The sequence below is a fragment of the Leucoraja erinacea genome, chromosome 19, assembly GCF_028641065.1.
Source record: "Leucoraja erinacea ecotype New England chromosome 19, Leri_hhj_1, whole genome shotgun sequence".
NCBI lineage: Eukaryota > Metazoa > Chordata > Chondrichthyes > Rajiformes > Rajidae > Leucoraja > Leucoraja erinaceus.
In genome coordinates this window covers 27,047,116-27,071,453 of record NC_073395.1, presented here as the reverse complement: position 1 = coordinate 27,071,453, position 24,338 = coordinate 27,047,116, and the positions used below count along the sequence as shown (strand labels likewise).

The 24,338-nt window shown below is 41.4% G+C and overlaps 1 protein-coding gene across 1 annotated transcript in view; it reads right to left on the bottom strand.

Annotated features, from left to right (window-relative positions):
- Positions 1-4,554: 4,554 nt before the first annotated feature.
- Positions 4,555-24,338, bottom strand: part of LOC129706413 (protein kinase C-binding protein NELL2-like) — a 229,900-nt gene continuing 210,116 nt past the window's right edge. Inside the window, exons 16-20 of the mRNA XM_055650706.1 lie at positions 23,147-23,287; positions 20,487-20,680; positions 14,185-14,361; positions 8,865-9,089; positions 4,555-5,097 (exon numbers count right to left, since the gene is read on the bottom strand). Of these exons, the coding sequence (XP_055506681.1) occupies positions 5,047-5,097; positions 8,865-9,089; positions 14,185-14,361; positions 20,487-20,680; positions 23,147-23,287 (788 nt within the window). The 3' untranslated portion in view covers positions 4,555-5,046. The remainder of the gene's footprint in view (positions 5,098-8,864; positions 9,090-14,184; positions 14,362-20,486; positions 20,681-23,146; positions 23,288-24,338) is intronic.

Genomic DNA, 24,338 nt, shown 5'->3' with positions numbered 1-24,338 from the left:
AAGGGAGTGTTGCCAATAATTGGAGTACCATTGGAGTACGGATTAAGAGACTATCATTGCCAAATGACGGAAGCAGCACTTCCTATTAGTTTTAGATTTAGAGACACAGCACGGAAACAGGCCCTTTGGCCCACCAAGTCCGCACTAACCAGCAATCACCCCATATACTAACTATCCTACACACTAGAGACAATTTACAATTTTACCAAAGCCGCTTAACCTGCAAATCTGTGTGTCTTTGGAGTGTGGGAGCAAACCGGAGCACCTGGAGAAAAACTCATGCAGTCGCTGGGAGAACGCACAAACTCTGTACAGTACCCGAGTCTCTGGCGTTGTAAGGCAGTATCTCTACTGCTGCACCACTGTGCTGACCAGTTGTGGAACAGTCTGTGGGCTTTGTTACTTGAGCAACCTGCGGTGAGTTATAAGTTGCCCAGTTAAGGGCCTGTCCCACGAGCATGCAACTGCATGCGGCAAGCGCGACCTAACGTGGTCGCTTGAGCCTCGCGGGCCGGCCCACTTCGATCGCCAGAGCCGTATGGAGTTGTGCGGAGCTGATCCCGACAAACTGACACTGTCCATAAATTCCGCGCGACAACGGCCTGCCGGCCCGCAGCCGCATTGAGGCCGTACGCACTGCCTCGACGGGCTTGCACAGCGTCTCGATGCCATACGCAGCATCTTGACGGCATACGCCTTCGCTCGAACTTCCTGTCAACTTGTACGGGATCACTCGACCTCCTCGCGGCCCCCGCTTCCGGTTTGGTCGAGCTCGCCGCATGCAGTCGCATGCTGGTGGGACAGGTCCTGTACAGGGATCACTCGACCTCCGTGCGGCCCCCGCTTCCGGTTTGGTCGCGCTTGCCGCATGCAGTCGCATACTCGTGGGACAGGCCCTTTAGGTCCTCCACTGTCTGCAGCGTTTTCATCATTCTAACTGATGAAAATATCATTTTGTTGTCTCTGTACTGTGCATTTCGTTGTCTCTGTACTGTACACTGACAATGACAATTAAAATTGAATCTGAATCTGAAATAGCAACAATGTAGCAAGATGATCGTAGGTTACACTTTTGAGCTCTAATTTATACCAGTAAATGATATAAAAAGGGACGTCATCAAATGCTGGTGCCATGCTGTAAATACAGACATGTGAATACAAACAGTGTCTGAAAGTTATTGGTCCAATTTTTCAATGGATATCATTTAACAGCGAAATGATCATGAGCAACATTTACATTGGGTTAATTTAACTTTGGCATAACTTGCAATGTGAAATTGCGAGTATTTACTGACCCATTTGAGCTTTACTTTTGTTAAAATTCTGAAATAGAAACCATCTAGACCTGTGAACATGACACGCTTCAATGTCATGATGTTGATAAGGTCCCTGTTCAGCAGGCCACCACCCTCTTCCTCTATCACGACTTCCATTTAAATCTTTCCATTTACAATATCATTATTAAATATATTCAAATGGTCCACATTGACCCTAGCTATCCCATCCTCATTTCTCTGATATTTGTTACAGATTTTTGTTTATTTTCATAAACCTTGCAAAATGTTTTTCCTTCTCACTTTTTGTAGAGCTGGCACCCTGTTTTGTAATGTAGAAAGAAGGTACTGCAAGATCCTGGCTCAGAAAATAAAAGACACAAAGTGCTGGAGTAACTCAACTGATCAGGCAGCATGCCTGTAGAACAGACAGTTGATGCTTCAGGTCAGGTCCCTTCTCCAGACAGTTCTTAACCATGTGTTGTTCTTTTAACTCTTTCAATCACCAGGATCGGGTTTTGCCTTTTGCTGTTCCTTTTTTCTTATAGTTTTATGTTGCTTCTTGATTCTACAGATGTCCATGGACATGCTTTTTGTTTTTTAAAGTAGAGCTCTTGCTTTTAGTGTATAAATTAATTTTGCATTATATTATATTGCATTAGTACATCGAGCACGTGGGCCGCCCGGACTTTGAATATGGTGCCAAAAGTGTCGGCGCTAGCATGTGTAATATATGCAAAAGGAATTTCATTGTGTAGCATGTGACAAATAAAGCACCTTTCAACCATTGAGGTTAACTTGGCATCATCAGCACAGACATAGTGGGCTGAAGGGCCTGTTCCTGTTTTGCACTGTTGTATGGTCTATGAAGAAAGCTTCTCCAAAAAATAAAATCATTGTGCAGAGACTGCCTGGTTTTCAAAGGGGTGAGTTCTTTGAAAAGTTTAATTAAGCAACATTTGAAGACTCTGGGGAAAACACAGTACATATGTATTTGGGTGTAGGGTATTCTTATGGGCAGAAGGGCATGCTATTGCCCATAATGAAAACAATATACAGAGATGGAAGACACATACTGTGGGTGCAGCAGACAGTTATAAAGCAGAAGGTATATTGACCTTCACCGTTAGAGGATTTGAGTACAGTAGAAAGGATGTCTTGCTACATTCATATGAGGCCTTGATGACAGCATACATGGAGTATTGTGTGCAATTTTCCATAATCTAGAATCTAGACTTTAGAGATACAGCGCGGAAATAGGCCCTTCAACCCACCCAGTCTGGTTGACCAGTAATCACCTGTACACTAATGCTATCCTACACACTAGAGACAATTTAACAATTTTGGCCCATTGAGTCTCTGCCAGGTCACAGAACAATTCTCTCCCTCCCCTCATTTCCCCTGGACCTATTCTCCTCATATTTTCAACAATCTCCAGATTCAACCATCTGCCCTCAACCCAGAGCACAAGAACATAATGATAAAGAAACAAGAGTGGGTCACCTGCTTCCTAAGATTGCCCCAATGATTCATTATGATCATGGCTAATCTGCTTCAGACCTCATCTCCTCTGCTGCGCCTCTTCTCCCTGTAGCCCTGAATTCTCCAATTTTTCAAGCATTTATCTTTCTTCTCTTTAGATATCACCAATGATCCGGTTTGCACAATCCTCTGGAGTAGAGTATTCAAGAGATCCACCACTCTCTCAGACAGGAACTTGGCATCCCCCATAAGAAGGTCAAATAACCTACCAACCCATGTGCAAACTCCACAAAGCGAGCATCAGAAGTTATCAATGAACTTGAGCTGCTGTTGTGAAGCAGTTTCCATATGAATTCTGCTCCTGTGTCATGCTTGGTCTTCCTAGAAGGGAAAAAATATATTTGCCATAGGATTTCACCAGACTGCTCCCTGAGATGGTGGAACTGCTGGATGTGGAAGTTTGCATTCATCACAATTTAGATGATTGCGAAGAATGTTAAAATGTCCCAATAGAATCTAGACTTTAGAGATACAGCACGGAAATAGGCCCTTCAACCCACCCAGTCTGGTTGACCAGTAATCACCTGTACACTAATGCTATCCTACACACTAGAGACAATTTAACAATTTTACTGAAGCCACTTAACCTACAAATCTATACATTCTGGAGTGGGGGAGGAAACCGGAGCACCCAGAGGAAATCCACACAGTCTGAGACCGTACAAACATGGTCAAGATCGAACCCGGATCACTAATGCAGTAAGGCAGCAACTCTACAGCTGCACCACTGTGCCACCCTAAGTATTAGGCAGACAAGATGTGAAATGATCCCCCTGTGAGGGTGTCTAGAACCAGGCTTCACAGTTTCAGGTTTTGGGGCATGAGACTTAATACTGAGAATACTGAGAATGCTTAATACTAAGAGCAGGAATAACTTGAGTTGAGTTGGGTGGACCTCATTGAAACATACAAAATAGAGAAAGGCTTGGATAGAGTGGATGTGGAGAGAATGTTTCCATTAATTGGAGAGTCTAGTACTAGAGGTCATAGCCTCAGAATTAAAGGACATTATTTTTTAAGGCAGAGATAGATAGATTCTTGATTAATGAAATTGTCAGAGGTTATGGGAAGAAGGCAGGAGACTGGGGTTAGAAACAACATTTCGTTTGGACCTCAACGGGGTCCAAACGACAAATAAATTGTATTGTATTGTATTGTTAGGAGGCAGAGATAGATCAGACATGATTGAATGGCAGAGTAGACTTGATGGGCCAAATGGCCTAATTCTACTCCTATCACTTATGACCTTATGAGTTGAAAGTAGGAATGTCTTGAATGTATAGAGGCGGTGAACCTGTGTAATTCTCACTCACGGAAGGATGTGGGGGTTAAGTTGTTGAATATTATTTTAAGGAGATAGGTAGGTTTATGGCACAAAAGGATTCCAAAGGATATTGAGAACAAATGGGAATAAAATACTGAGCTGTATGATTGCAATGAACGGTGGAGCAGATTCAAAATGCGGAATGGTCATCTCCTATCTTTTGTGTTTCTACATACCCCAAATAGTTAATGGTGTGACAACAAAAATCTATATATGGAATATTTATAAAGTGTATCTGCTTTCTGTTTGATCTCTCTCTACCACTAGATTGACTTTGACCTTAACAATACAGGGGGGTTGCTACTTAAAGCTGGCAGACTAATCAATTATACCACCTCCGGTCTTTGCATTATTCTTGCTTTTGAAGATCCACAATGTAAAATTGGGTTAAAGTAATGAACACAAGGAAATAAGTTTGAAATTGAATCAAAACCTTTTAATTTATGTTTGAAGAATTTGTACGAAGACAAGCAATTCAGCAATCATTGGAACTGGGGAAACAACAATTCAAACAAACAATGGAAAATATACATCACATGACTTTCCTTGTGTTAAAATCCTTGCTCTCTAGTCATGCTTGTACATATATTCATTTTAAACTTGCTGTTAAAATGTTTCTTTCACATACAATCTGACAAGTTTGTACTTGCTTTCAAATGTTTTTTTCAATTGCCAAGTGAGATTCAGCTTCTGCAGTTTCAGTCCTTACTTTACAATGGGATTTCCACTTGAAATAACAGTTTCAATTTTAGAGAACTGCAATTCTGTATTTGGTATAAAGTTGTTTTCTACTTGGGAAGTTGTTCTTGAAGAGAGCTTTGTTTTGATAATAACTCTTGTCCTGCAGATTTAACAGGAAATTTCATACAAATGCCACAACAAACGCTATGTTTTATACTGTTCGGCTCAGAGTTGCTGAAGGCACTGAGGATCCACGGAACAGCAGACGTGACCGTTCTGCAGAAATAGAAAGCAAAATACTAACTGAATGTGAGTTAATGCCACACTGCAAAATATTCTATAAGGCTGTCATGTAATAATTCATATCTGCTTTATAAAGAATTGGTATAAGTATATTACGATTGATGCAAAATACTGGAGTAACTCAGCGGGACTGTCAGCACATCTGGAGAAAAAGAATAGGTGACGTTTCAGGTTGAGACCCTTCTTCAGACTGAGAGTCAAGGGAGAGGGAAACGAGACATATGAAAAGGTACAGAACAAATCAGAGCCAGCATCGATGGCCAAGGAGCCCGCAATAGTCCATTGTTGGCTGTGTAGGAGGTATCCACTGAGTTACTCCAGCATTTTGTGTCTATCTTTGGTGTAAACCAGCATCTGCAGTTCCTTCCTGCACATATATTAGGATTGGATTGGATTTTGGATATTGAATAGGCAGGTGACTCAAACTTCTCCAAATCACATCTCCTTCTTCAAATCACACCCAGTCTGGGCCGATAAGCGATGTCCATACACTAATGCTATCCTATACACTGGGGATCATTTACAATTTTTTTTACCAAAGCCAATTAACATACAAACCTGTATGTCTTTGGAATGTGGGAGGAAACCAGAGCACCCGGATAAAACCCATGCAAGTCACGGGGAGAACGTTCAAACTCTGTACAAACAGCTTAGGTTTTCTCTTCGGCTGCTCCAATTTCCTCCCACATGCCAAAGACGTACAGGTTTGTAGGTTAATCAACTTTTGTAAAAAAATGTATATTGTCTCTAGTGTATAGTGTTACTGTACGGGGTGATCGCTGGTCGGCGCAGACTCTGTGGGCTGTAGGGCCTGTTTCCACAGTATTTCTACTTTATTATTAAAAGTATATGGGATTGATATTGATATTCACAAATTTTATGAGGCTTTCAAAGAAGAAAAAACATACTATATCCGTAAGATTGAGGGAAGGGAATCTCAAATATGTGTAAAAGGCTTGTTTGTGAAAAACAAAGCACCAAAGCTATTTTTCATTCACAAACAATCTCATTCACAAAATCTGCTGTAAGAATATTATAAAGTGTGGTTCTTCATTTGACTGTCCTGCAACCGGCTTGGTCACTGCCTCAATGCACTTGCCACTATATATTGTGATAAAGAATTAACACATTATAGTAATTTGGAGTCTGTTTTATGGTTTAATTGACAGTGACAAATTACAGTGTGAAGTCATTTGAACCCCAACCTCAAAGAATGCTACATTGTAATTATTGCTGACAAACCATTATTCTGCAGTGACAACTTGGTGCTTTCAAAATATTAAAATATTTTCGTCTTACATGTACCAGCTAGAATGCAAGCTTTGATTTATGGTGGAGGGGATTACAACAAAGCTTTTGTGTGTCTGCAAAACAAGTAGCTTGTAGAATATCACATCAGTTTAATTTGACTCAGAAATGAATAGATGTACTTAAACTAAGGTTTATTTTTTTATCAGTTTAGTACTTTCAACCTGAAAAACTAATTTGTATTTTTAGGGACTGGGGGATCAGGTGATGTTGCCTGATATTGCTGGTTTGCAATTCAGATTCCTAATTTCCTATTTATTTTTAATCAGATTTTTACTCGAGGCTGCCATTGTTCTCTCGTGCAAGCCTTAACTATTCAATTAATAAACAACAGGGAGTTTTCCCTCAGTATAGTCATCAATAATTATCTCTTGGCCCAGAATCATAAAACAGTATTATTTCCTTTTTAAGAGCCCTGTGTATACATCCTCGTTAAAACAGAGTACAGTTATAAGCATGCCCAGTTTTTCGGTTACGATAATAATGAAGCTAGCCATTGTTTACAGCATGCTCAGCAGTAGAGGGTACTTCTGAACAATGAATCACAGAGATGTGAGTTGGTCGCAGTATATAGCTACTTCATAAATATCTCATATTACCATAGAGCTAACATTAGAGGGCAGCACAGTGGGGCAGCTGTACAGTTGCTGACTTCCAGCACCAAAGATGTGGGTTCAATTTTGACTACGGGTGCTGTCTGTATGGAGTTTGTACGTTCTCCCTGTGAGGGGTATTCTACAGGTGTCCCAGTTTCCTCCCACACTTTAAAGACGTGTAGATCTATAGGATAATAGGCTTCTGTAAATTGTCTGTTGCGTGTAGGATAATGCTAGGGTAGAGGGTGATGGCTGGTTGGCATGCACTCGGTGGGCTGACGGGACTGATTTCATGCTGTATCTCTAATGTCTAAAGTAAAGACTAAAGCTCTGCTGGAAATCTAAACTTAAAATGGTCAGGCAGCATGATCAAAGAGAATAATTACATCACTGTTTGAGACCAAAGATCTGTTTTTGTTTAAACAAATTGTTAAATGTTAGAGATGTAATAATTTTAATGAAGCTGAAAGTGAAGCGGAAGTTCGGAGAAAAGACAAAGGGAAAGCTCTGGGATAGGTTGGAAGGTTGGAAAGAGTAAATCGCACAGTAAAACAGAGTGAGAATGGAATTAAAAAAAACAGACGGGGGGGGGGGGGGTTGTCCAAGGGAGCAGCAAAGTTTCTACCAGCTGCTGTTGGAAAATAAGAGAGTGGTTGTTTACGATCTGAAACTGTAGAATTCTGCTGAGTCCTGAAGGCTGCAAATTATTGGATAGGACATTACTGGTGCTTCAGCATTTTAAAGCTCTCTCAAAAAAGGTTCCGGAGGCAAAGGCCACAAAGTCCAAAGTAGGAAAGGAACTGTGGATTAGAATGAAAAGCCATTGATTGCAATCCTTATTTTTGTTTCTATGTGCATGGATGCATGGATGTTGCGTGTCTCCAACAACATTCCAACCTGATGTGCCTGTGCCAGCTGTTTGAAAGAGCTGATCACTTTAGTCCCAAAATCCTTCCACTTCTTAACCTACCAATTAGGCCCCTTCAAGGACTAGTCTTTAGATTTTCAGAAATATTTCGCTTCTGAGAGCCACTATCGACTCGATGGGCTGAATGGTCTCTTATGTTGTCATAATATGTGAATCAATCAGAGGCTTCTGTGCATCACTCAAACATGATAATCTTTACCCTACATAATTTCAAAAGTACATTTTGGGCTGTTAAGCTCTTGGGGATATCGCAGGTTTCCAAATGGTTCTATAGCCACTCCTCGATTTATGAAGGGAAACGGGTTTTGTTAAGTGAAATTTCATCAATCAAAAAGGCTGCATGAAATGCATTGTGGACATTTTAGTACAGTATATTGTAATGTGCAGGGAGTGGTGCACTTTTTATTATACAAGGCATCTAGATGTGGTGAACAGTCCATCACTGGTACTGACGTCCCCACCATCAAAGGGATCTACTGCAGGTGCAGCCTCAAAATAGCAGCCAGAGTCATCACCACACCACCCTGGCTACACTCTCATTTCACTCCTGTCATTGGGATGATGGTATAGTACCCTGAAAACGATGACATCCAAGTTCAGAAGCAGCATCTTCCCAACAACCGCTGAACTCCACAAACTCCATCTAAACTCTGAACTACAAACTGCCTTGATTGCACTAGGGACTTGGGGACATTGATTTTCTCTTGCACTATATTGTTTGTTTGTGTTTTATATATTGAACTTATTTTTGTTGGTGTCTACTGAGTACTATGTTTACATTTCTGTCGTGCTGCTGCAAATAAGAATTTGCAAATGTTCATAAATGGAGGAAATACTGCATAGAAATGCAGGATATTGCTATTGCAGATTAAGGAGTTGCTCAGACCTCAGCAAATAGCCATGCTCACCTTGCATTGGCAGAGGGTACATTCTGTGCCATGTTTTATCCACGATGATCCAGTGAAGCGAACCAAATTAATCTCATCTGTGCAAGTCTTGGTGATATCATTGCGGATTTTACTAGCCTGGCAAGGATCCTCGATGCACTGTGGACAGCATTCACCCTCCAGGACCATGCTAAATTCACAGTCAGCTTCAGGGCACTGCAAAGGCCAACAGTCAACCTCGCCTTGCTGCGGAAATAAAAACAAGGTGAAGAATGAGAGACTAATTCGTTGGAAAGGAAGCAAAACCAATATGAAGTGACATTTTTGAAATCGATATATATCTTGGGCATTACGAAGTCAATATTTAATGCGTTGGGTCACATCTCATGAACTCGTGAACCTGATGGGAAATGTAAGTTTTATGGCACAACTGATGGATAGTTGCCTTAAATGTGGCCATTGAGAAAGAGGCACCCTAAAAGTAAGTGATGTTAGAATCTATAACAAGCTCACAGTGCCAAAAATCAATATACTGCCCAAAATGAAATGTGCAATTTTGATGGTTTAAAAGGCTTTGTTTCACTGGATTGATGGAGTGCATATAAGAAAACAGAAAGTGCATGTTCTCTTTCGAACACAATGACATTGTCACAGGCAGGGAGCTTTCAGAAATAACAAAGAAAATAATTGGGTTTTAACTTTGCATATATTGTATTTGCTTTTCAGCATAAGACGTGCAAGTTTGACATTTGCTTTTGGATGATCTGTGTCCAATTAGCACAGACATTGACTTCATGACAAAATTTGTGAGGCTCCTGTTTAGCATGAATTGGCATTATAACGTGTGATTAGGTGATACGTAATCACACATTATAACGCCAATTTCTACATCTTGGGGGTCTACATCTGTTGTAACCATATTCAGGGGGTAAATAAGCAAGTCTGTCTCAAACCTACAGCTGCTCTTATAATTGTCAACTCGAGGTCAGTTTTTTTCTTACTTTTGGATCCATTTTCCTGCAGAGCAAAGAGGAGTGGGTGCTTCCCTGTTTTTGAAATTCTTTCCCATATTTCTGCTCCTGCTACTGAGCTGAATGCTGATTTGGATGTTGATTCAACCCTGATGTATTTTATTTGCTAGCTGCAGTTGAGTCAGTGGTGTAGCAGTAGAGATGCTACCTTACAGCGTCAGAATCCCAGGTTCCTTCCTGATGGAATTTTGTGCATTTTCCTGTGACCACATGGGTTTTCTCTAGGTGCTCCAGTTTCCTTCGACACTCCAAAGACGTGCAGGTTTGTAAGTTAATTGGCTTCAGTAAAATTGTAAATTGGTCCTGGTGTGTACGATAGTACTAGTGTACAGGATGATTGCTTGTTGGCGTGGACTCGGTTGGCTAAAGGGCCTGTTTCCGTGCTGTATCACTAAAGTCTAAACTAGTGATTATTATGATCTTCGGGATTTAATTTTCACCAACACCTCAGTTCAAGAACAGATTACTTTTACAGCATTGAATCTGAGGCAAAGTTTACTCATACTATTTCCTGAAAAGTACATTACTTAAGTATTCTGAAATCATCCTCAATGCAGAAACTTAAGTACATTTCCTCTGTCATTTTTAGATTTGCTATAAAGAAGGCTAGAGAATTCAGCAAAAAAAGATAATTCAGTAAAAGGCAGTTTATTTACTATTTCGCTCATAGATGCCATATGCCAATTACACTGTAGCACTGAAGTATTGGCATCTACAGTAGAAGCACAAATAAGTGCTCTCAGCTAATGTGTTGCCATTGGTATCATTAAGCTGTTGAAATTTGATATCCATTGGAAATCAATTGTGTGTAATAGTCCTTTTAATATATTGATAGAGTTTTAAACTTTTATTGCCAAGCAAAATGCAGATCATACAAAATCTGCCATCTTTTAACCCCCGCTTAATGATCTATTCGATTAAATAGGGTGTAAAATATGAAGCTAATTGCTATGATTGATCTTTTTAACATGATGGTAAATCTACAATTTGTTGAAAAACAATGTAAGCCTTTATTTGCTTGCTGGTTTACCTTTCAGTACATTGATAATTGTCATATCAGCCTGTATTTGGGACCGCTTCCAACTAAAGAAATATCCAGAACAGTAGGTGGCGCTGTATTGTAATGCCTGCTTCGGTAACTAGTTTCCATCTTTATTTTGGATAGAGAGATTTTTGGAAAATCCCATGCAAATGGAATGATATTATATCACACACATATATCTTTTCAAATATTTTAAGATTGTTTCTGCTGTTCCTATCCGCACTTACTTAGAGTCATTGTCATACAGCATAGAAAGGGGCCCTTTGGCCCAACTTTCCCACACCAACCAACATGTCTCATCTACACTTATCCCACCTGCCTGCATTTGGCCCATCGCTCTAAACCTGTCATATCCATTTACCTGGCTTAATGTTTCTTAAACGTTGCGATAGTACCCGCCTCAACTACCTCCTCTGGCAGCTCGTTCCATACACCCACTACCCTTTGTGTGAAAATGTTGCCACCTCGGGTTCCTATTAAATCTTTCCCTCCTCACCTCAAAGTTAAGTCCTCTGGTTCTCGATTCCTTTACTCTGGGCAAGAGACTCTGCGTCTACGCAATCTAATACTCTCGTGATTTTGTACACCTCTATCAGAAAACCCCTCTTTTCTGATCTGATACTAATACCTTTAGAACCAAAGGGCATAATTTAGTCCTACCGTATCCACTGGGTCTAAACAAGGATCAGAGTACATTAATCCAATTTTATACTGCTTGCTCCATAGCTTGTTAAGTAAGTCAAGGCACTTCACGTGCTCATCCAGGCGAGGAGACCAAAAGGCAGTTTTCATCAACTTGATAATCCTTCAGCCGCAGTTAACGTTTGTCTCAGTGTGTATCCCTGGCAACAAGATGTAGAGAACAGCCTGTGCAATACAGCTGTTCAAAATGAGCTTCAACAAAAATCACCACATCTCTTTCCAGACTTTCACATTCTAGTCGATTGTCCAAACCCCAGCACAGCCACTTCAAGAACAAGGTGTGTCAGCACAGAGACCAGCTCTGCAAGCAGGACTTGACAGGAAAGGTCCTTCTCACCGCCAGTTACGTTTGCTGCTTGTTTGTCATTTCTACCCATCACAATTCTGCTGAATGATTTTGAGATTCTGCACAGGATCTGACAGGATCCATCATCTTTTTCCACAGCTCCTTGAGGACATTCTCTACAGACCATTGCTTGACTGCCTCTTAACCAAATACGTGTTTTTTTCTACAGTAACAGTCCAAAAGAGACAGGTGGTTTGGCACCGTATCGCAAGAAGGAAAACCCAATACCTAAATTCTTTGCCACCCCATCAACAAATAGAAAAGGGCCTGTCCATGATTGAGTATTACAAAGTGGCATATCTCATGGTCCAGGACTGTAATGTTGAAAAAGGAACGGAAATTTGATGTAGCCACAACCAATGCTCAATGGAGAAAGGCCCCAATTTAATGTCCTCTCACTATTGCATTCCGAGGGACTGGGACCTGGGTTTTCTTTCAAAACAAACCCTTGGATTATTTGCTAAAGAAACATATGTAAAGGAAAATTGATGCCACGCTAACTTAATGTAAATGCAATTATATGGCTTGCACTAGGAATGAGACAGAGACTCACACACAAACAGATACAACATCCTGGCATGCTAACCTGAAGATGAATGGAAGAGGTCGTAAACTTGCTCATCAATGACCAGAATGTCATCTCAAGGAACATTAAAAAGGGACACAGAGATCACCACAGAATACGAGACCCAAGTCAAAGTTGATCCCAACCATTCGGACTATGCCCTCTTCATGCTGATACTGTTGGGCAGGAGGTACAGATTAATGAACTCCCACACCATTAGGACTGGAACAATTAATTTCCTACAGCCATCAGCTTCTAGATCCGACCTGCACAACTCTAATCCTACCTCAGCAATGGAACACCACCGGCCATCTCTTACACTACCATGGAATTTCTGTATGAAGAAGGGTTCTGATCTGAAACGTCTCCTATTCCTTTTCTCCAGAGATGCCGTATGGCCCGCCGAGTTACTTCAGCATTTTGTGCCGATCTTCGGAATAAACTGGCATCTGCAGTTCCTTCCTACACGACTTATTTTCTAAATGGGTTTTGTACTTTTGTCTTTTTGTTTGCAGTTCGTTTCTTTTCCCTGTATCATGGAATAAATGTGTAATTTCTGTATAATTCATATTTTTGTAAACTGGTCTCAATCTATGTGTCTCTGATGCTGCTGAAAGCAACATTTTCATTGTGTGCCTGTACATCACTCTTACTTGTGCTTGTGACAATAAACTCAACTTGAATATACAAATGTACAAGTGTTATAAGAGACTGTTTTACAAATAAAATACTAACCTGTATTTAAATCTGCTTCCATCACTCTTTTGGGCAGAAGTTCCAGAGCATTATTAATCTTTCAATGATCTCTCCTCTACACAAGTTTTAAATCTGTACAACTTTGTTATTGGACACTGCAAGGGCCAGGAAGCGAGTGGGTAAGATCATCTCTGACCCCTCTGACCATGGCCACAACATCTTTGAAGTACTTCCATCTGGAAGGTGACTCTGTACTATCAAAGTCGCCTCAGCCAGACAAAAAAACAGCTTTTTTCCACGAGCAGTAGCTCTACTCAACAGCCAAAAGTTTGTAGCCTCTTTTTACTCTGGTACTTTATTTTCACATGTTTAAATTATAATGTTTTATTTTTAAATGTCTACTGTATATCGTGTCTTTATCCATGCGAACAAATCACCAAGGCAAATTCCTTGTATGCATACATACTTGGCTAATAAAAAATATTCTATTCTGTTCTATTGGCCTCTCTACTGAAGGGAATAACAGTTGATCTTTGACTCAATGTGTGTTTACCTTGTGTAGGCTTGCACACACTAATGAAATAGGCTTGCTGGGTTCTTGCTGTGATCCTTGGGCAACTCTCCTTAAGTTTCTGGAGCACTCTCTGTTCTAGACAAACGTTCGCCATTACTTATTTTCTTGCAGTATTGTTTCTACTACCACATCAGAGATCCAGGGAGACTTTGCATTCTTGCAGTCCTGGTAACCATTCCAGTTTCTCACACTTTTGCTTGTGTGTATTAAAATACTCTTGATTTGTGCCCCTTTAATCATATTTCAGGACTTTAAATCCCACAGTAACACCAATGCTTCATTTCCAAATGGATGCAAATCCAACCAATGCATAGAAAACAGCATTCTTCTCTATTCTAAAGCTCTGTTTACTGGTTCCTCCAACAGGCATCTCCCAATGACTTACCACACAATGACACTGTTGACATTCTTGCTCCCAAGTGTCTCCACTTTTATATATCACGTCTCCATTTTGATTCAGACATTGACTGGTCAGCCGCGGATCACATTCAGGGCAACAGAAAAGATCCACGGTTGGGTTTTCACAGTCACAGACCATCCGTCGACACAAGACCAAGCCACTCTGGTGGAGAATGAAAACAATGTGTTTGGTGGAGCACACAATATTTTTCACTGGTATAATTGTTACTATTTACCAATAGGACGGAATAATTTCAGGAACACCCTTCTTGCAGTTCCTTTGAATCGTGTGATTTACTATATTTCTTGCCTTAAAAAAATGCTAATTATTTTTGCTTGATGCCCCCACTCCACAGTAGCTGATTCCTGCTTTAATGTAAGAAAACACTGACAGTGCTACAGTGGTACAGTTGTTACTGCCTTACAGCCAAGAGTGAGGAACAGAGAGAGTCAACATTGCTAGTGACACAATGGCGTATCAGGTAGAACTGCTGTCTCATAACACCAGAGACCCAGGCCCAACCCTGACTACGGGTGCTGTCTGTATGGAGTTTGTACATTCTCCCTTTGACCACATGGGTAGGATAGAACTTGTGTGCAGGTGATGGTAAGTCGGCACGTACTCGGTTGGCCAAAGAGCCTGTTTCCACAATGTATCTTTAAACTAAACTAAAGAAGAATTTCAGAATTTCCAGATTCCCCAATCTCTTTCATTGGCTTTCTGAATGTCCAGCAAGGAACTCACTTTCACAACAATGGTTTGACAAGGATTTTTCATCTTTAAAGGGGTCTTTTAAGATGTCCAGTTCACTTTTCAAAGGGGATCTGACATGTGCCATAGTTGGCTTTTTGGCAGCAGAAGATTGTGAATGAAGATTAAAGATGTTACTGCTGCACTGATGCTATTTTGCAAATTGACAACCAGCTGACCTTTATCACCACTCTCTCTGAAAAAAGGAACCATTTCTGTCTTATTTCCAATACGGAACAATAACGTGGCCTGATTAAAGTTAAATCTAATAACAGTTACTGACCACAGAATAAATTCCATGTAATCTATTTAGCTAAAACATATATAGAGATCTAGTGCAATAAAAGCAGAATAGACTCTATAATTTCCTTGAGTACTTAGATTTTTTGAGTGTCACTTAAAATGGAGATCAACCAGGCAACAAGACCAAGGGAGGAGAACCACCTCAAATTTCCCCCCAATTTTTTTCCATTTCAAATCAAGGGCTAACACATCGGAAGGAAGCTGATGCCAATTAGTTCAGATTCTATTCACTTCTACCCTCCACACACCCCAATTTCATGATATCTCCTCTCACCAGTTGGAAATGGGCAAGTGTCTCTTTCTCTATTGCAGAGCTTTGGTTCAACATTTCTAATGCCATTTCGCAATCCTTAATCTTTTCAGATTACAAAATATAATCACATAAATGCAGTTTTAACTAAAAACAAGGAAGCACTTATGAAAATAAGGTAGGCAGATAAATTCACATTTACATTGACATAAATTCAGAAGATTAATGTAGGACAGCACAATGGCGCAGCGGTAGAGCTGCTGTCTCACAGTGTCAGAGACCTGCATGCAATCCTGACTACGGATGCTGTCTGTATGGAGTTTGTACATTCTCATTGTGGCTGCGTATGTTTCCCCCGGGTGCTCCGATTTCCACCCACATTCCAAAGATGGGCAGGCTTGTAGGTTAATTGGCTTCTGTAACTTGCCCCCTAGTACATGGGATGCAAAAGTGGTGTACGGTTGATCATTGTCGGCAAAGTCTCAATGGGCCAAAGGGCCCTTTTTCATTACCTCTAAGTTAAACAATATCAGAAATAGATAGATTGACACAAAATGCTAGAGTAACTCAGCCGCTCAGACAGCACCTCTGGAGATAAAGGATAGGTCGGGACCCTTCCTCATACCTAGAATATCAGAGATAGGATGATGACCCATGCTTACAGAGTTGCAATGCTCTCAGACAGATGAAGCAGCAATAACTAAAGTGAATTCAGTCACTCCTGGGTTGCAAATGTGATTTATATTCAGCCTGAGGAGACAGGTGTTAGTATATTGGGCAATCAAGTGATGTCGCACTTAAGGCAATGGTTCATAGAATTCCTCGTGATTAATCTGGTGAATGGATAATTGAACAAGGATAATGGAAATGTTCCAATACATCGTAACTACCAGGAAAATCAATGAAACTTGGCAGTGAATGTAGAATCAAATCAGAATAGAACAAAAGAAAGAGAAGAAAATGGTGCGCACATGCAGCACATCAGGCAGCAGCAGAGGGCAACAAAAGGGTTAGGTATAAAACCTTTAATTAGAGCAAGTCAGACGTAGAAACATTGAACTGTTCACAAATGAAATAGCAGAGTTAGTAAGTTATCCCTCTCTGTGGAGAGGAAGGGATGCTCTCTTTCTAAAACATTGACGTCTTCTTCCCAAATCTATCTGTTCAGAATTAACCAGTTTTTACAGGTTCTCCTGACTATTCATTAATACTTACCATATAACCATATAACAATTACAGCACGGAAACAGGCCATCTCGGCCCTACAAGTCCGTGCCGAACAACTTTTTTCCCTTAGTCTCCACCTGCCTGCACTCATACCATAACCCTCCATTCCCTTCTCATCCATATGCCTATCCAATTTATTTTTAAATGATACCAACGAGCCTGCCGCCACCACTTCCACTGGAAGCTCAATCCACACCGCTACCTCTCTCTGAGTAAAGAAGTTCCCCCTCATGTTACCCCTATACTTCTGTCCCTTAATTCTGAAGTCATGTCCTCTTGTTTGAATCTTCCCTATTCTCAAAGGGAAAAGCTTGTCCACCGAATAGTGAAAGGCCAGGATAGAGTAGATTTGGAGAGGATATCTCCACTAGTGGGAAAGTCTAAGACCAGAGGGCGCAGCCTCAGAATAAAAGAATGTATCTTTAGAAAGGAGATGGGGAGGAATTTATTACGTCAGATGCTAGTGAATCTGTGTATCAGACGGCTGTGGAGGCCATGTCATTGGGTATTTTTAACAGCGGATATTGACAGATTTTTGATTAGTAAGTGTGTCAGGGGTTATGGGGAAGATGCAGGAGAATGGTGTTGAGAGGGAAATATAGATCAGCCATGAATGAATGGTGGAGTAGACTCGATGGGTCGATGGCCTAATTCTGCTCCTATGGTTTATGAACATGACTGCAGCAGGCATACCCTCCATCACCCCTCCTCTCCACCATCATTTATTTTTTCTCCCAGATTTAAATTTGCAGAGTTGCAGGCTACAGTGGGCAAACTGTGCTCTGACTTGTGATTGCACACAGGGCTGGCCTTTAGCTGATTGGACCGATTGCTCCCAATTGGGCCCCGTGAGTAAGGGGGGCCCGCGCCAGAGTTATCTACTCTCGGCTCGGGTAGATCTACCCTGGGTGGAGGAGGGAGAGATGGGTGGAGAGAGAGTAGAGGGGTGGAGGGGGAAGAAAGGGGTAGACGGGGAGGGCAGTGTGAGGGGGAATCGAGAAGGGGGAGAGGGGGAGGTGGGTTGTTCGCCCACGGCAGCGCTCCCGCCCCTCCAGTCGCTGTGCTTCACGCACACAGCCCCGGGGAGACGCGGTGAACAATACATGGAGGGTCGGGCCAGGGATTGGAGCAACTTTTACAAACCTCGGCCTCAGCTCACACCCATCCGCCCGGACCCCGGCATCCGCACCCGCCGCCGGCCCTCTCCCTCCCTTCTCTCCTTCTCTTCTTCCCTCCCTCCCTTCCCTCACTCCCTCCCTCCTTTGTTTATTTTCCCTTCTCTCATTCGCTCCATCCCTTCTTTCTCTCCTTCCCTCCCTCCTTTCTCTACTTCCCTTCCTCCCTTCTGTCCTTCCTCCCTTCTCTCCCTCCCTCCCTTCTCTCCCTCCCTTCCCTCCCTCCCTTCCTTCTCTCCCTCCCTCCCTCCCACACACACATAACGCACAGACAACTAACAAACACACATCACGCACAGACAACTAACACACACATAACTAAGTTAGGATGGGGTAGAAGTCCAAAGGGTAGGATGGGGCTGAAGCCCAAAATTTAATGCCTGGACTGGTTTTTCACCAATTTTTATTGGTTTTCCAGGATCTATTTAATTAAATTAGTTTTTTTTCATTTCACAGCCACTAAAACTAGTGGTATTGTAACTAAGTACTTTTCAGAGGTGATCTACACATTTTGTTTGTTACTTGTAGGCTTACATGTATGCAATTTTATATTAAAATGTAGCTTAGATCTGTTTGGTCCATTAAGTCGCTTGCACTTTTTAAGCGCACATTTTGATTACTTTCCATTCTACCACAGATATATAAAGTCTATAATAGACTTTAATTATATTTCTATGAATCTACAGACCTTGACTGGGAACCTGGGGCTCACCAAAATTGTTCCCCGCAACTCCTAAGGCCGGCCCTGATTGCCCAATCTCATCCGAAGTACCCCATAGAAGTTAGAAGCAACTGTATCACTTTTTTACAGTACCACGTTCCATATTCTATAGCATATCTTCCCATATAGCTTATAATTCCTTTCACAAATCTCTTTTCAGAGGACAGGTGAATTATATGAATAATCTACTCCGTCACTTCCCTCTTAAGGCCTTCTCCAGTGTCTCCTCCAAATTATCTGTTAAAACCTCACAATTCCTCCTGAGTATTTTTCATTCCTTGGGATGCATTACATTTGAATTATTTTCATCTGTCCAGGATTGCAACCTGATTTATATTAGAGCCATTAATTTTCCCTGGAATAATCCTGCAATTTTAGCCGGTGTTAATACAGAAGGCATTTGTTCGTGCAAGGAGTAACTATTAAAGGCAGTTTTGTAGATTACAACTCTAAAAGACACACAACGTGTGAGTTTGGTGAGGGTGGGATGTCAATGTAGTTTTATGACTTCATAAGATTTTTTCGGCGGCATAGTGGTGCAGATGATACAACTGCGGTCTCACAGCGCCAGGGACCTGGGTTCGATCATGACCTCGGATGCTGCCTGTGTGGAGTTTGCACGTTTTCTCTGTGACCATGTAGGTTTCCCGTGCGTGCTCTGGTTTCCTGTCACATCACAAAAATGTGTAGATTTTTAGGTTAATTTGCTTCTGTAAATTGCCCCGAGTGTGTCGGGAATGAGAAAATGGGGTAATATCGAACTGGTATAAACGTGTGATTAGTGATCAGCGTTGACTTGGCGCGCCAAAGGGCCTGCTTCCAAACTAAACTTAAGAAAGGAAAATTAAATAAATAAGCTTGAATATACCTGAACTGTGATATCACAGAAAACAAGAAAGTGATCAACTAGTTGAAAGAGAAAGGATCTGCTTGGTGTGTGTTTGTTTTTTTCTATTTAGACTGAGTCATTTCTCATAAAGCTAAATCAATAAATAGAGACAGCATGGCACTTTAAGCTTTTGTGGGATAAACAGCTGGATGAAAACTTCAAAGTCAGTGGCAGTGTGTATGTGTGAGCGTGTATGTGTGTGTGTGTGTGTGTATGTATGTGTGTGTGTGTGTGTGTGTGTGTGTATGTGTGTGTGTGTGTATGTATGTGTGTGTGTGTGTGTGTGTGTGTGTGTGTGTGTGTGTGTGTGTGTGTGTGTGGTGTGTGTGTGTGTGTGTGTGTGTGTGTGTGTGTGTGTATGTGTGTGTGTGCATGTGTGTGTGTGTGTGTGTGTGTGTGTGTGTGTGTGTGTGTGTGTGTGTGTGTGTGTGTGTGTGTGTGTGTGTGTGTGTGTGTGTGTGTGTGTGTGTGTGTGTGTGTGTGTATGTGTGAGTATGTGTGTGTGTGTGTGTATGTATGTGTGTGTGTGTGTGTGTGTGTGTGTGTATGTGTGTGTATGTGTGTGTGTGTGTGTGTGTGTGTGTGTGTGTGTGTGTATGTATGTGTGTGTGTATGTGTGTGTGTGTGTATGTGTAGTGTGTGTGTGTGTGTGTGTGTGTATGTGTGTGTGTGTGTGTGTGTGTGTGTATGTGTGTGTGTGTGTGTGTGTGTGTGTGTGTGTGTGTGTGTGTGTGTGTGTGTGTGTGTGTGTGTGTGTGTGTGTGTGTGTGTGTGTGTGTGAGTGTGTGTGTATGTGTGTGTGTGCTTGTATGTATCTGTGCGCATGTGTGTGCACATGTGCATATCTGCATGTGGGTGTGTGTGTTTGTGTGCATGCCTGCGTGTGTGCTTGCATGTCTGTGTGCATGTGCGCAGCAAAAATAAAAATATTACAAGGAGAGCTGACAATTAATATTTAAGAACAAAACTCACCTGGCAGGAGCAGACTGAGCACCTGTCATTTTCTAGCACCCAAATCTGTCCATTGTGTTTTATTTTCCCTTCGTGGATACAATCCCCAGTGCAGTTTTTTCCATGAGGACATCTACAGTCATAACCTCCCTCGAGGTTAAAGCAGACGGTGTCATTGGTGCAACTGTGCCTCCTGGTCCCACATTCATCAATGTCTGTGAAATGACGCATGTAAACTAGTTGTTACATTGCAGATTCAATTAACATAATGCTTCCTCTGCAAATGACATAAATAATTCTCTCTCGTTAAACCTACCAGAGTTAAAATTAATTTACCCAGAAATATTTAATCCCCCGAGCATCCGAAGAAAGTATAATTGATACAAATTCGAACAAACTGAAATCATTCACATTTAATTTTTTTTTTTTTAAGTGCAACAGTCGTTTCCCCTTATTATAATCACACTTTAATGTGATTACAGTTCATTGCAGTATTATAAAATAACCTGTAAACTGGTATCTGCCTGATTTATTTAGCACCATTTCATCTCCTCCTATCAATGCTTCTCGTGAGTGCCACTTATCTCTGTATGATAAATTTAATTGTTAACTTCAAGAATTTCATTTCAATAATGATACTGAAAGTGGAGGTTGACATTGGGCCAGTTGGTGCTTGATCTAGGTTGGCGTGTGTGCTCGCTCCCAACATTAGTACCACAGGTGCATTGATCTTCTACATTGCTGAGACATGATGTGATGGTCATCTCACATGTCACAACCACTCCTCAGGGTGCACATCTCCAGCACCACATCTGCAACACCACCTTTGACACCTTGTGTTCCCAAACATCAGTTTCACTGCTTATAAATGTCCCTGATACTCACCAACATTTAATATTGGTTTATGTAACTAATTTAAAAACAAGTTAGAATGGATGAAATTTACAGGTTCACGACACTTAAGTAATTAAATATGAATTAAAAACATTCCAGTGAAATAAAGATAAATAATACAAAAATATATCTCAAGGTGAGTGGTCAGGCTGAAGTGAACTGAGCAGTGCTAGATGCACCAGTTCCAACTTGCGTAAAGCTGAGAGGTCAGATATCAAGTGCATCTAACCCCAAGTTCAATAAGTCATTGAAGACCCAGAAGAGCTCTGCAGTGCAAGAAATCAAATGCAATTTCTAATGTTGTCTGTTCATGCACGTGTGGTGCATTCATGCATATGTGGCAGGTCCAGAGTGCATTGATGCTGCAATCCAGCTAGTGGTAATTCTTCGTGAAATCATCAATGAGTAATCGGTATAATTTAGCCGATTGCAAGAAGACTCCAGTGATCTGGTACCCATCGTTAGGAAATCAAAACACACTAACACACAGGAATAGATCGAGTAGACGCACAGAGTCACTTGCCCAGAGTTGGCGAATCGTGAACCAGAAGACATAGGTTTAAGGTGATGGGGGAAAGATTTAATAGGAACCCGAGGGGTAACTATTTCATACAAAGGGTGGTGGGTGTAGGGATAGACCTGCCAGAGGAGGTAGTTGAGGCAGGTACTATAGCAACATTTAAAAAATATTTGGGTACTTAGATAGGGCATGTTTAGAGGGATATGGGCCAAATGCAAGCAGGTGAGACTAGTGCAGATGGGGCATGTTGGCCAGTGTGGGCAAGTTGTGCCCAAGGGTCTATTTCCACACTAAGAGTCTATGACGTAATCACGCTATAACACTGCAGGAGAAACGCCAGCACTTTGTGGTTTTTTTTTGTAAACCAGCATTTGCAGTTTCTTGTTTCTACATTTGGAAATCATGATGGTTTAATCATGATGGAAATTCATTAGTCGGCCGGCTGAGCTGAGGGCCCAGAGCGTGTGGGCTTTATGGTTGGAGCAGGGTCAGTGGGATGTGTGTCTGTGGGCCGGGTGCATGGCCACAGACGGGGAAAGCAACGAGGGGAGGCTTGCGGCTCGAACAGAGGCCAAAATACTTTAGACACAAGGTACTTAGAACTAAAACTCACTCGTTGCTATTTCCCGCTTCCCATAACTGTTAATAATTGTTATACATGTTGTCGTGTTCAAAACTAATGAACTAAAAGTGTGGAAACAAGGAACTGCAGATGCTGGTTTACAAACACAAGGACACAAAGTGCTACAGTAACTCAGTGGGTCAGGCAGCATCGCTGGAGAACATGGATAAGTAATGTTTTATGTCGGAACCCTTCTGCAGTGTGGATAGGTGAAATTTTGGGCCAGGACTCGTCTTCAGATTCAGATAGATTACGTTTCGGGTCAGGACTATTCTTCAAATCTGAGACTCAGGGTCAGGGTCTGAAGAAGGGTCCTGACCCCAAACATCACCTACCCATGTTCACCGGAGATGATGCCTGACCTGCTGAGTTACTCCAACAATTTGTATCTTTAAAAAAAAATAAAAGTGTGCTTGGCTATTAATGCAATTTTCCAAACTATTGGATAATAGTTTGGAAAATCTGTCAGTCTGCCACCACCAAAGCCCTGGGTTAGCTGGATTATTGGAATTTTACTGCCATACTGAAGACTGTTAGAATCCTTTTTGTTGAACGTTTTGCTTAGTTTAATTCAATTAGATTATTGTGAAATGTTCTGTTGCCAAGAAGGGATGAAAATAGAAAACTTTTCATTCAGGCACTGACCTTCACATGTCTCTCCATTTGCTGCAAAGAGTCCATTATCGTGGTAGCCATCCCTGCACTCACAATGGTACCATCCAGGGAGGTTAATGCACTTAGCACGGCTGTCACACTGAACAAAGCCCTCCGCACATTCATCAATGTCTGCACGGAACCAAAAAGGAAAATATAATAAACATTGTCACTTGAAGTTTTTCACATTAAATATCCAATGCAATCACACACATCAACAAATCAGAGATCACAATAAAGCACACTGTCGTAAAATCAGCTTGAAAATCTTTGAAGTGTTCAATCTCTCCCTATATAAAGTCTGTCTGCACGTAAATAATGGTTAGTGCACTTGCACTAACTAAGCTGAGGTGAGAATAATTATCCTGCACTACCAAAATCTAAATTTCTGAAAACAAAATTTAGAATGGCAACAGATATTATAATTTCTTTCGAGTCATTTATTCTGAACATTTGGGCTGCGCTCCAAAAGCTACAGAAACATACAAGGAAGAGGCCAATCACACTATCATTTTTGCCTTTGTTGGATGAGGTATTTTCATTCAGTTCACTGCCTGCAAACAGGATTGAAAAATGTCCTATTCCGTGTGTGGAAACTGGGCTGCAAATTTAACACGTGAAGGCAGACTATTTACTTATTTAAATTTGACACACCCTAGGCTAGCATTCTAACAGACATATATAGAAGAATTTATTAGGAGAATAAGGAAATGGCAAAGGAATTAAACAAATACTTGGATGATGTTGGGGATTCATGTCGCCGACAATCCTCACCTACTTCTACAGATGCGCCATAGAGTGCACTATATCGGGATGCAAACACAGCATGGTTTGGAAACAGCTCCATCCAAGGCAGCAAGAAATTGCAGAGAGTTGTGGATGTAGCCAAGACCATTATATAAACCAACTGAAGGTTGACACAAAATGCTGGAGTAACTCAACGGGTGAGGCAGCATCTCTGGAGAGAAGGAATGGGCGACGTTTCAGGTCAAGACCCTTCTTCAGACTGACATCAGGGGAGGGGGCGGGACAAAGATAGAATGTAGATGGAGACAGTAGATGGTTTATGCATGCAACCAATAATATAGCTACCTCAATACCACTAACCACACCTTAGTTACCAATTATAATAACGCCTTCTTCTCCTTCTACGCAGTACAGTAGCAGACTGGAGACAGTGACT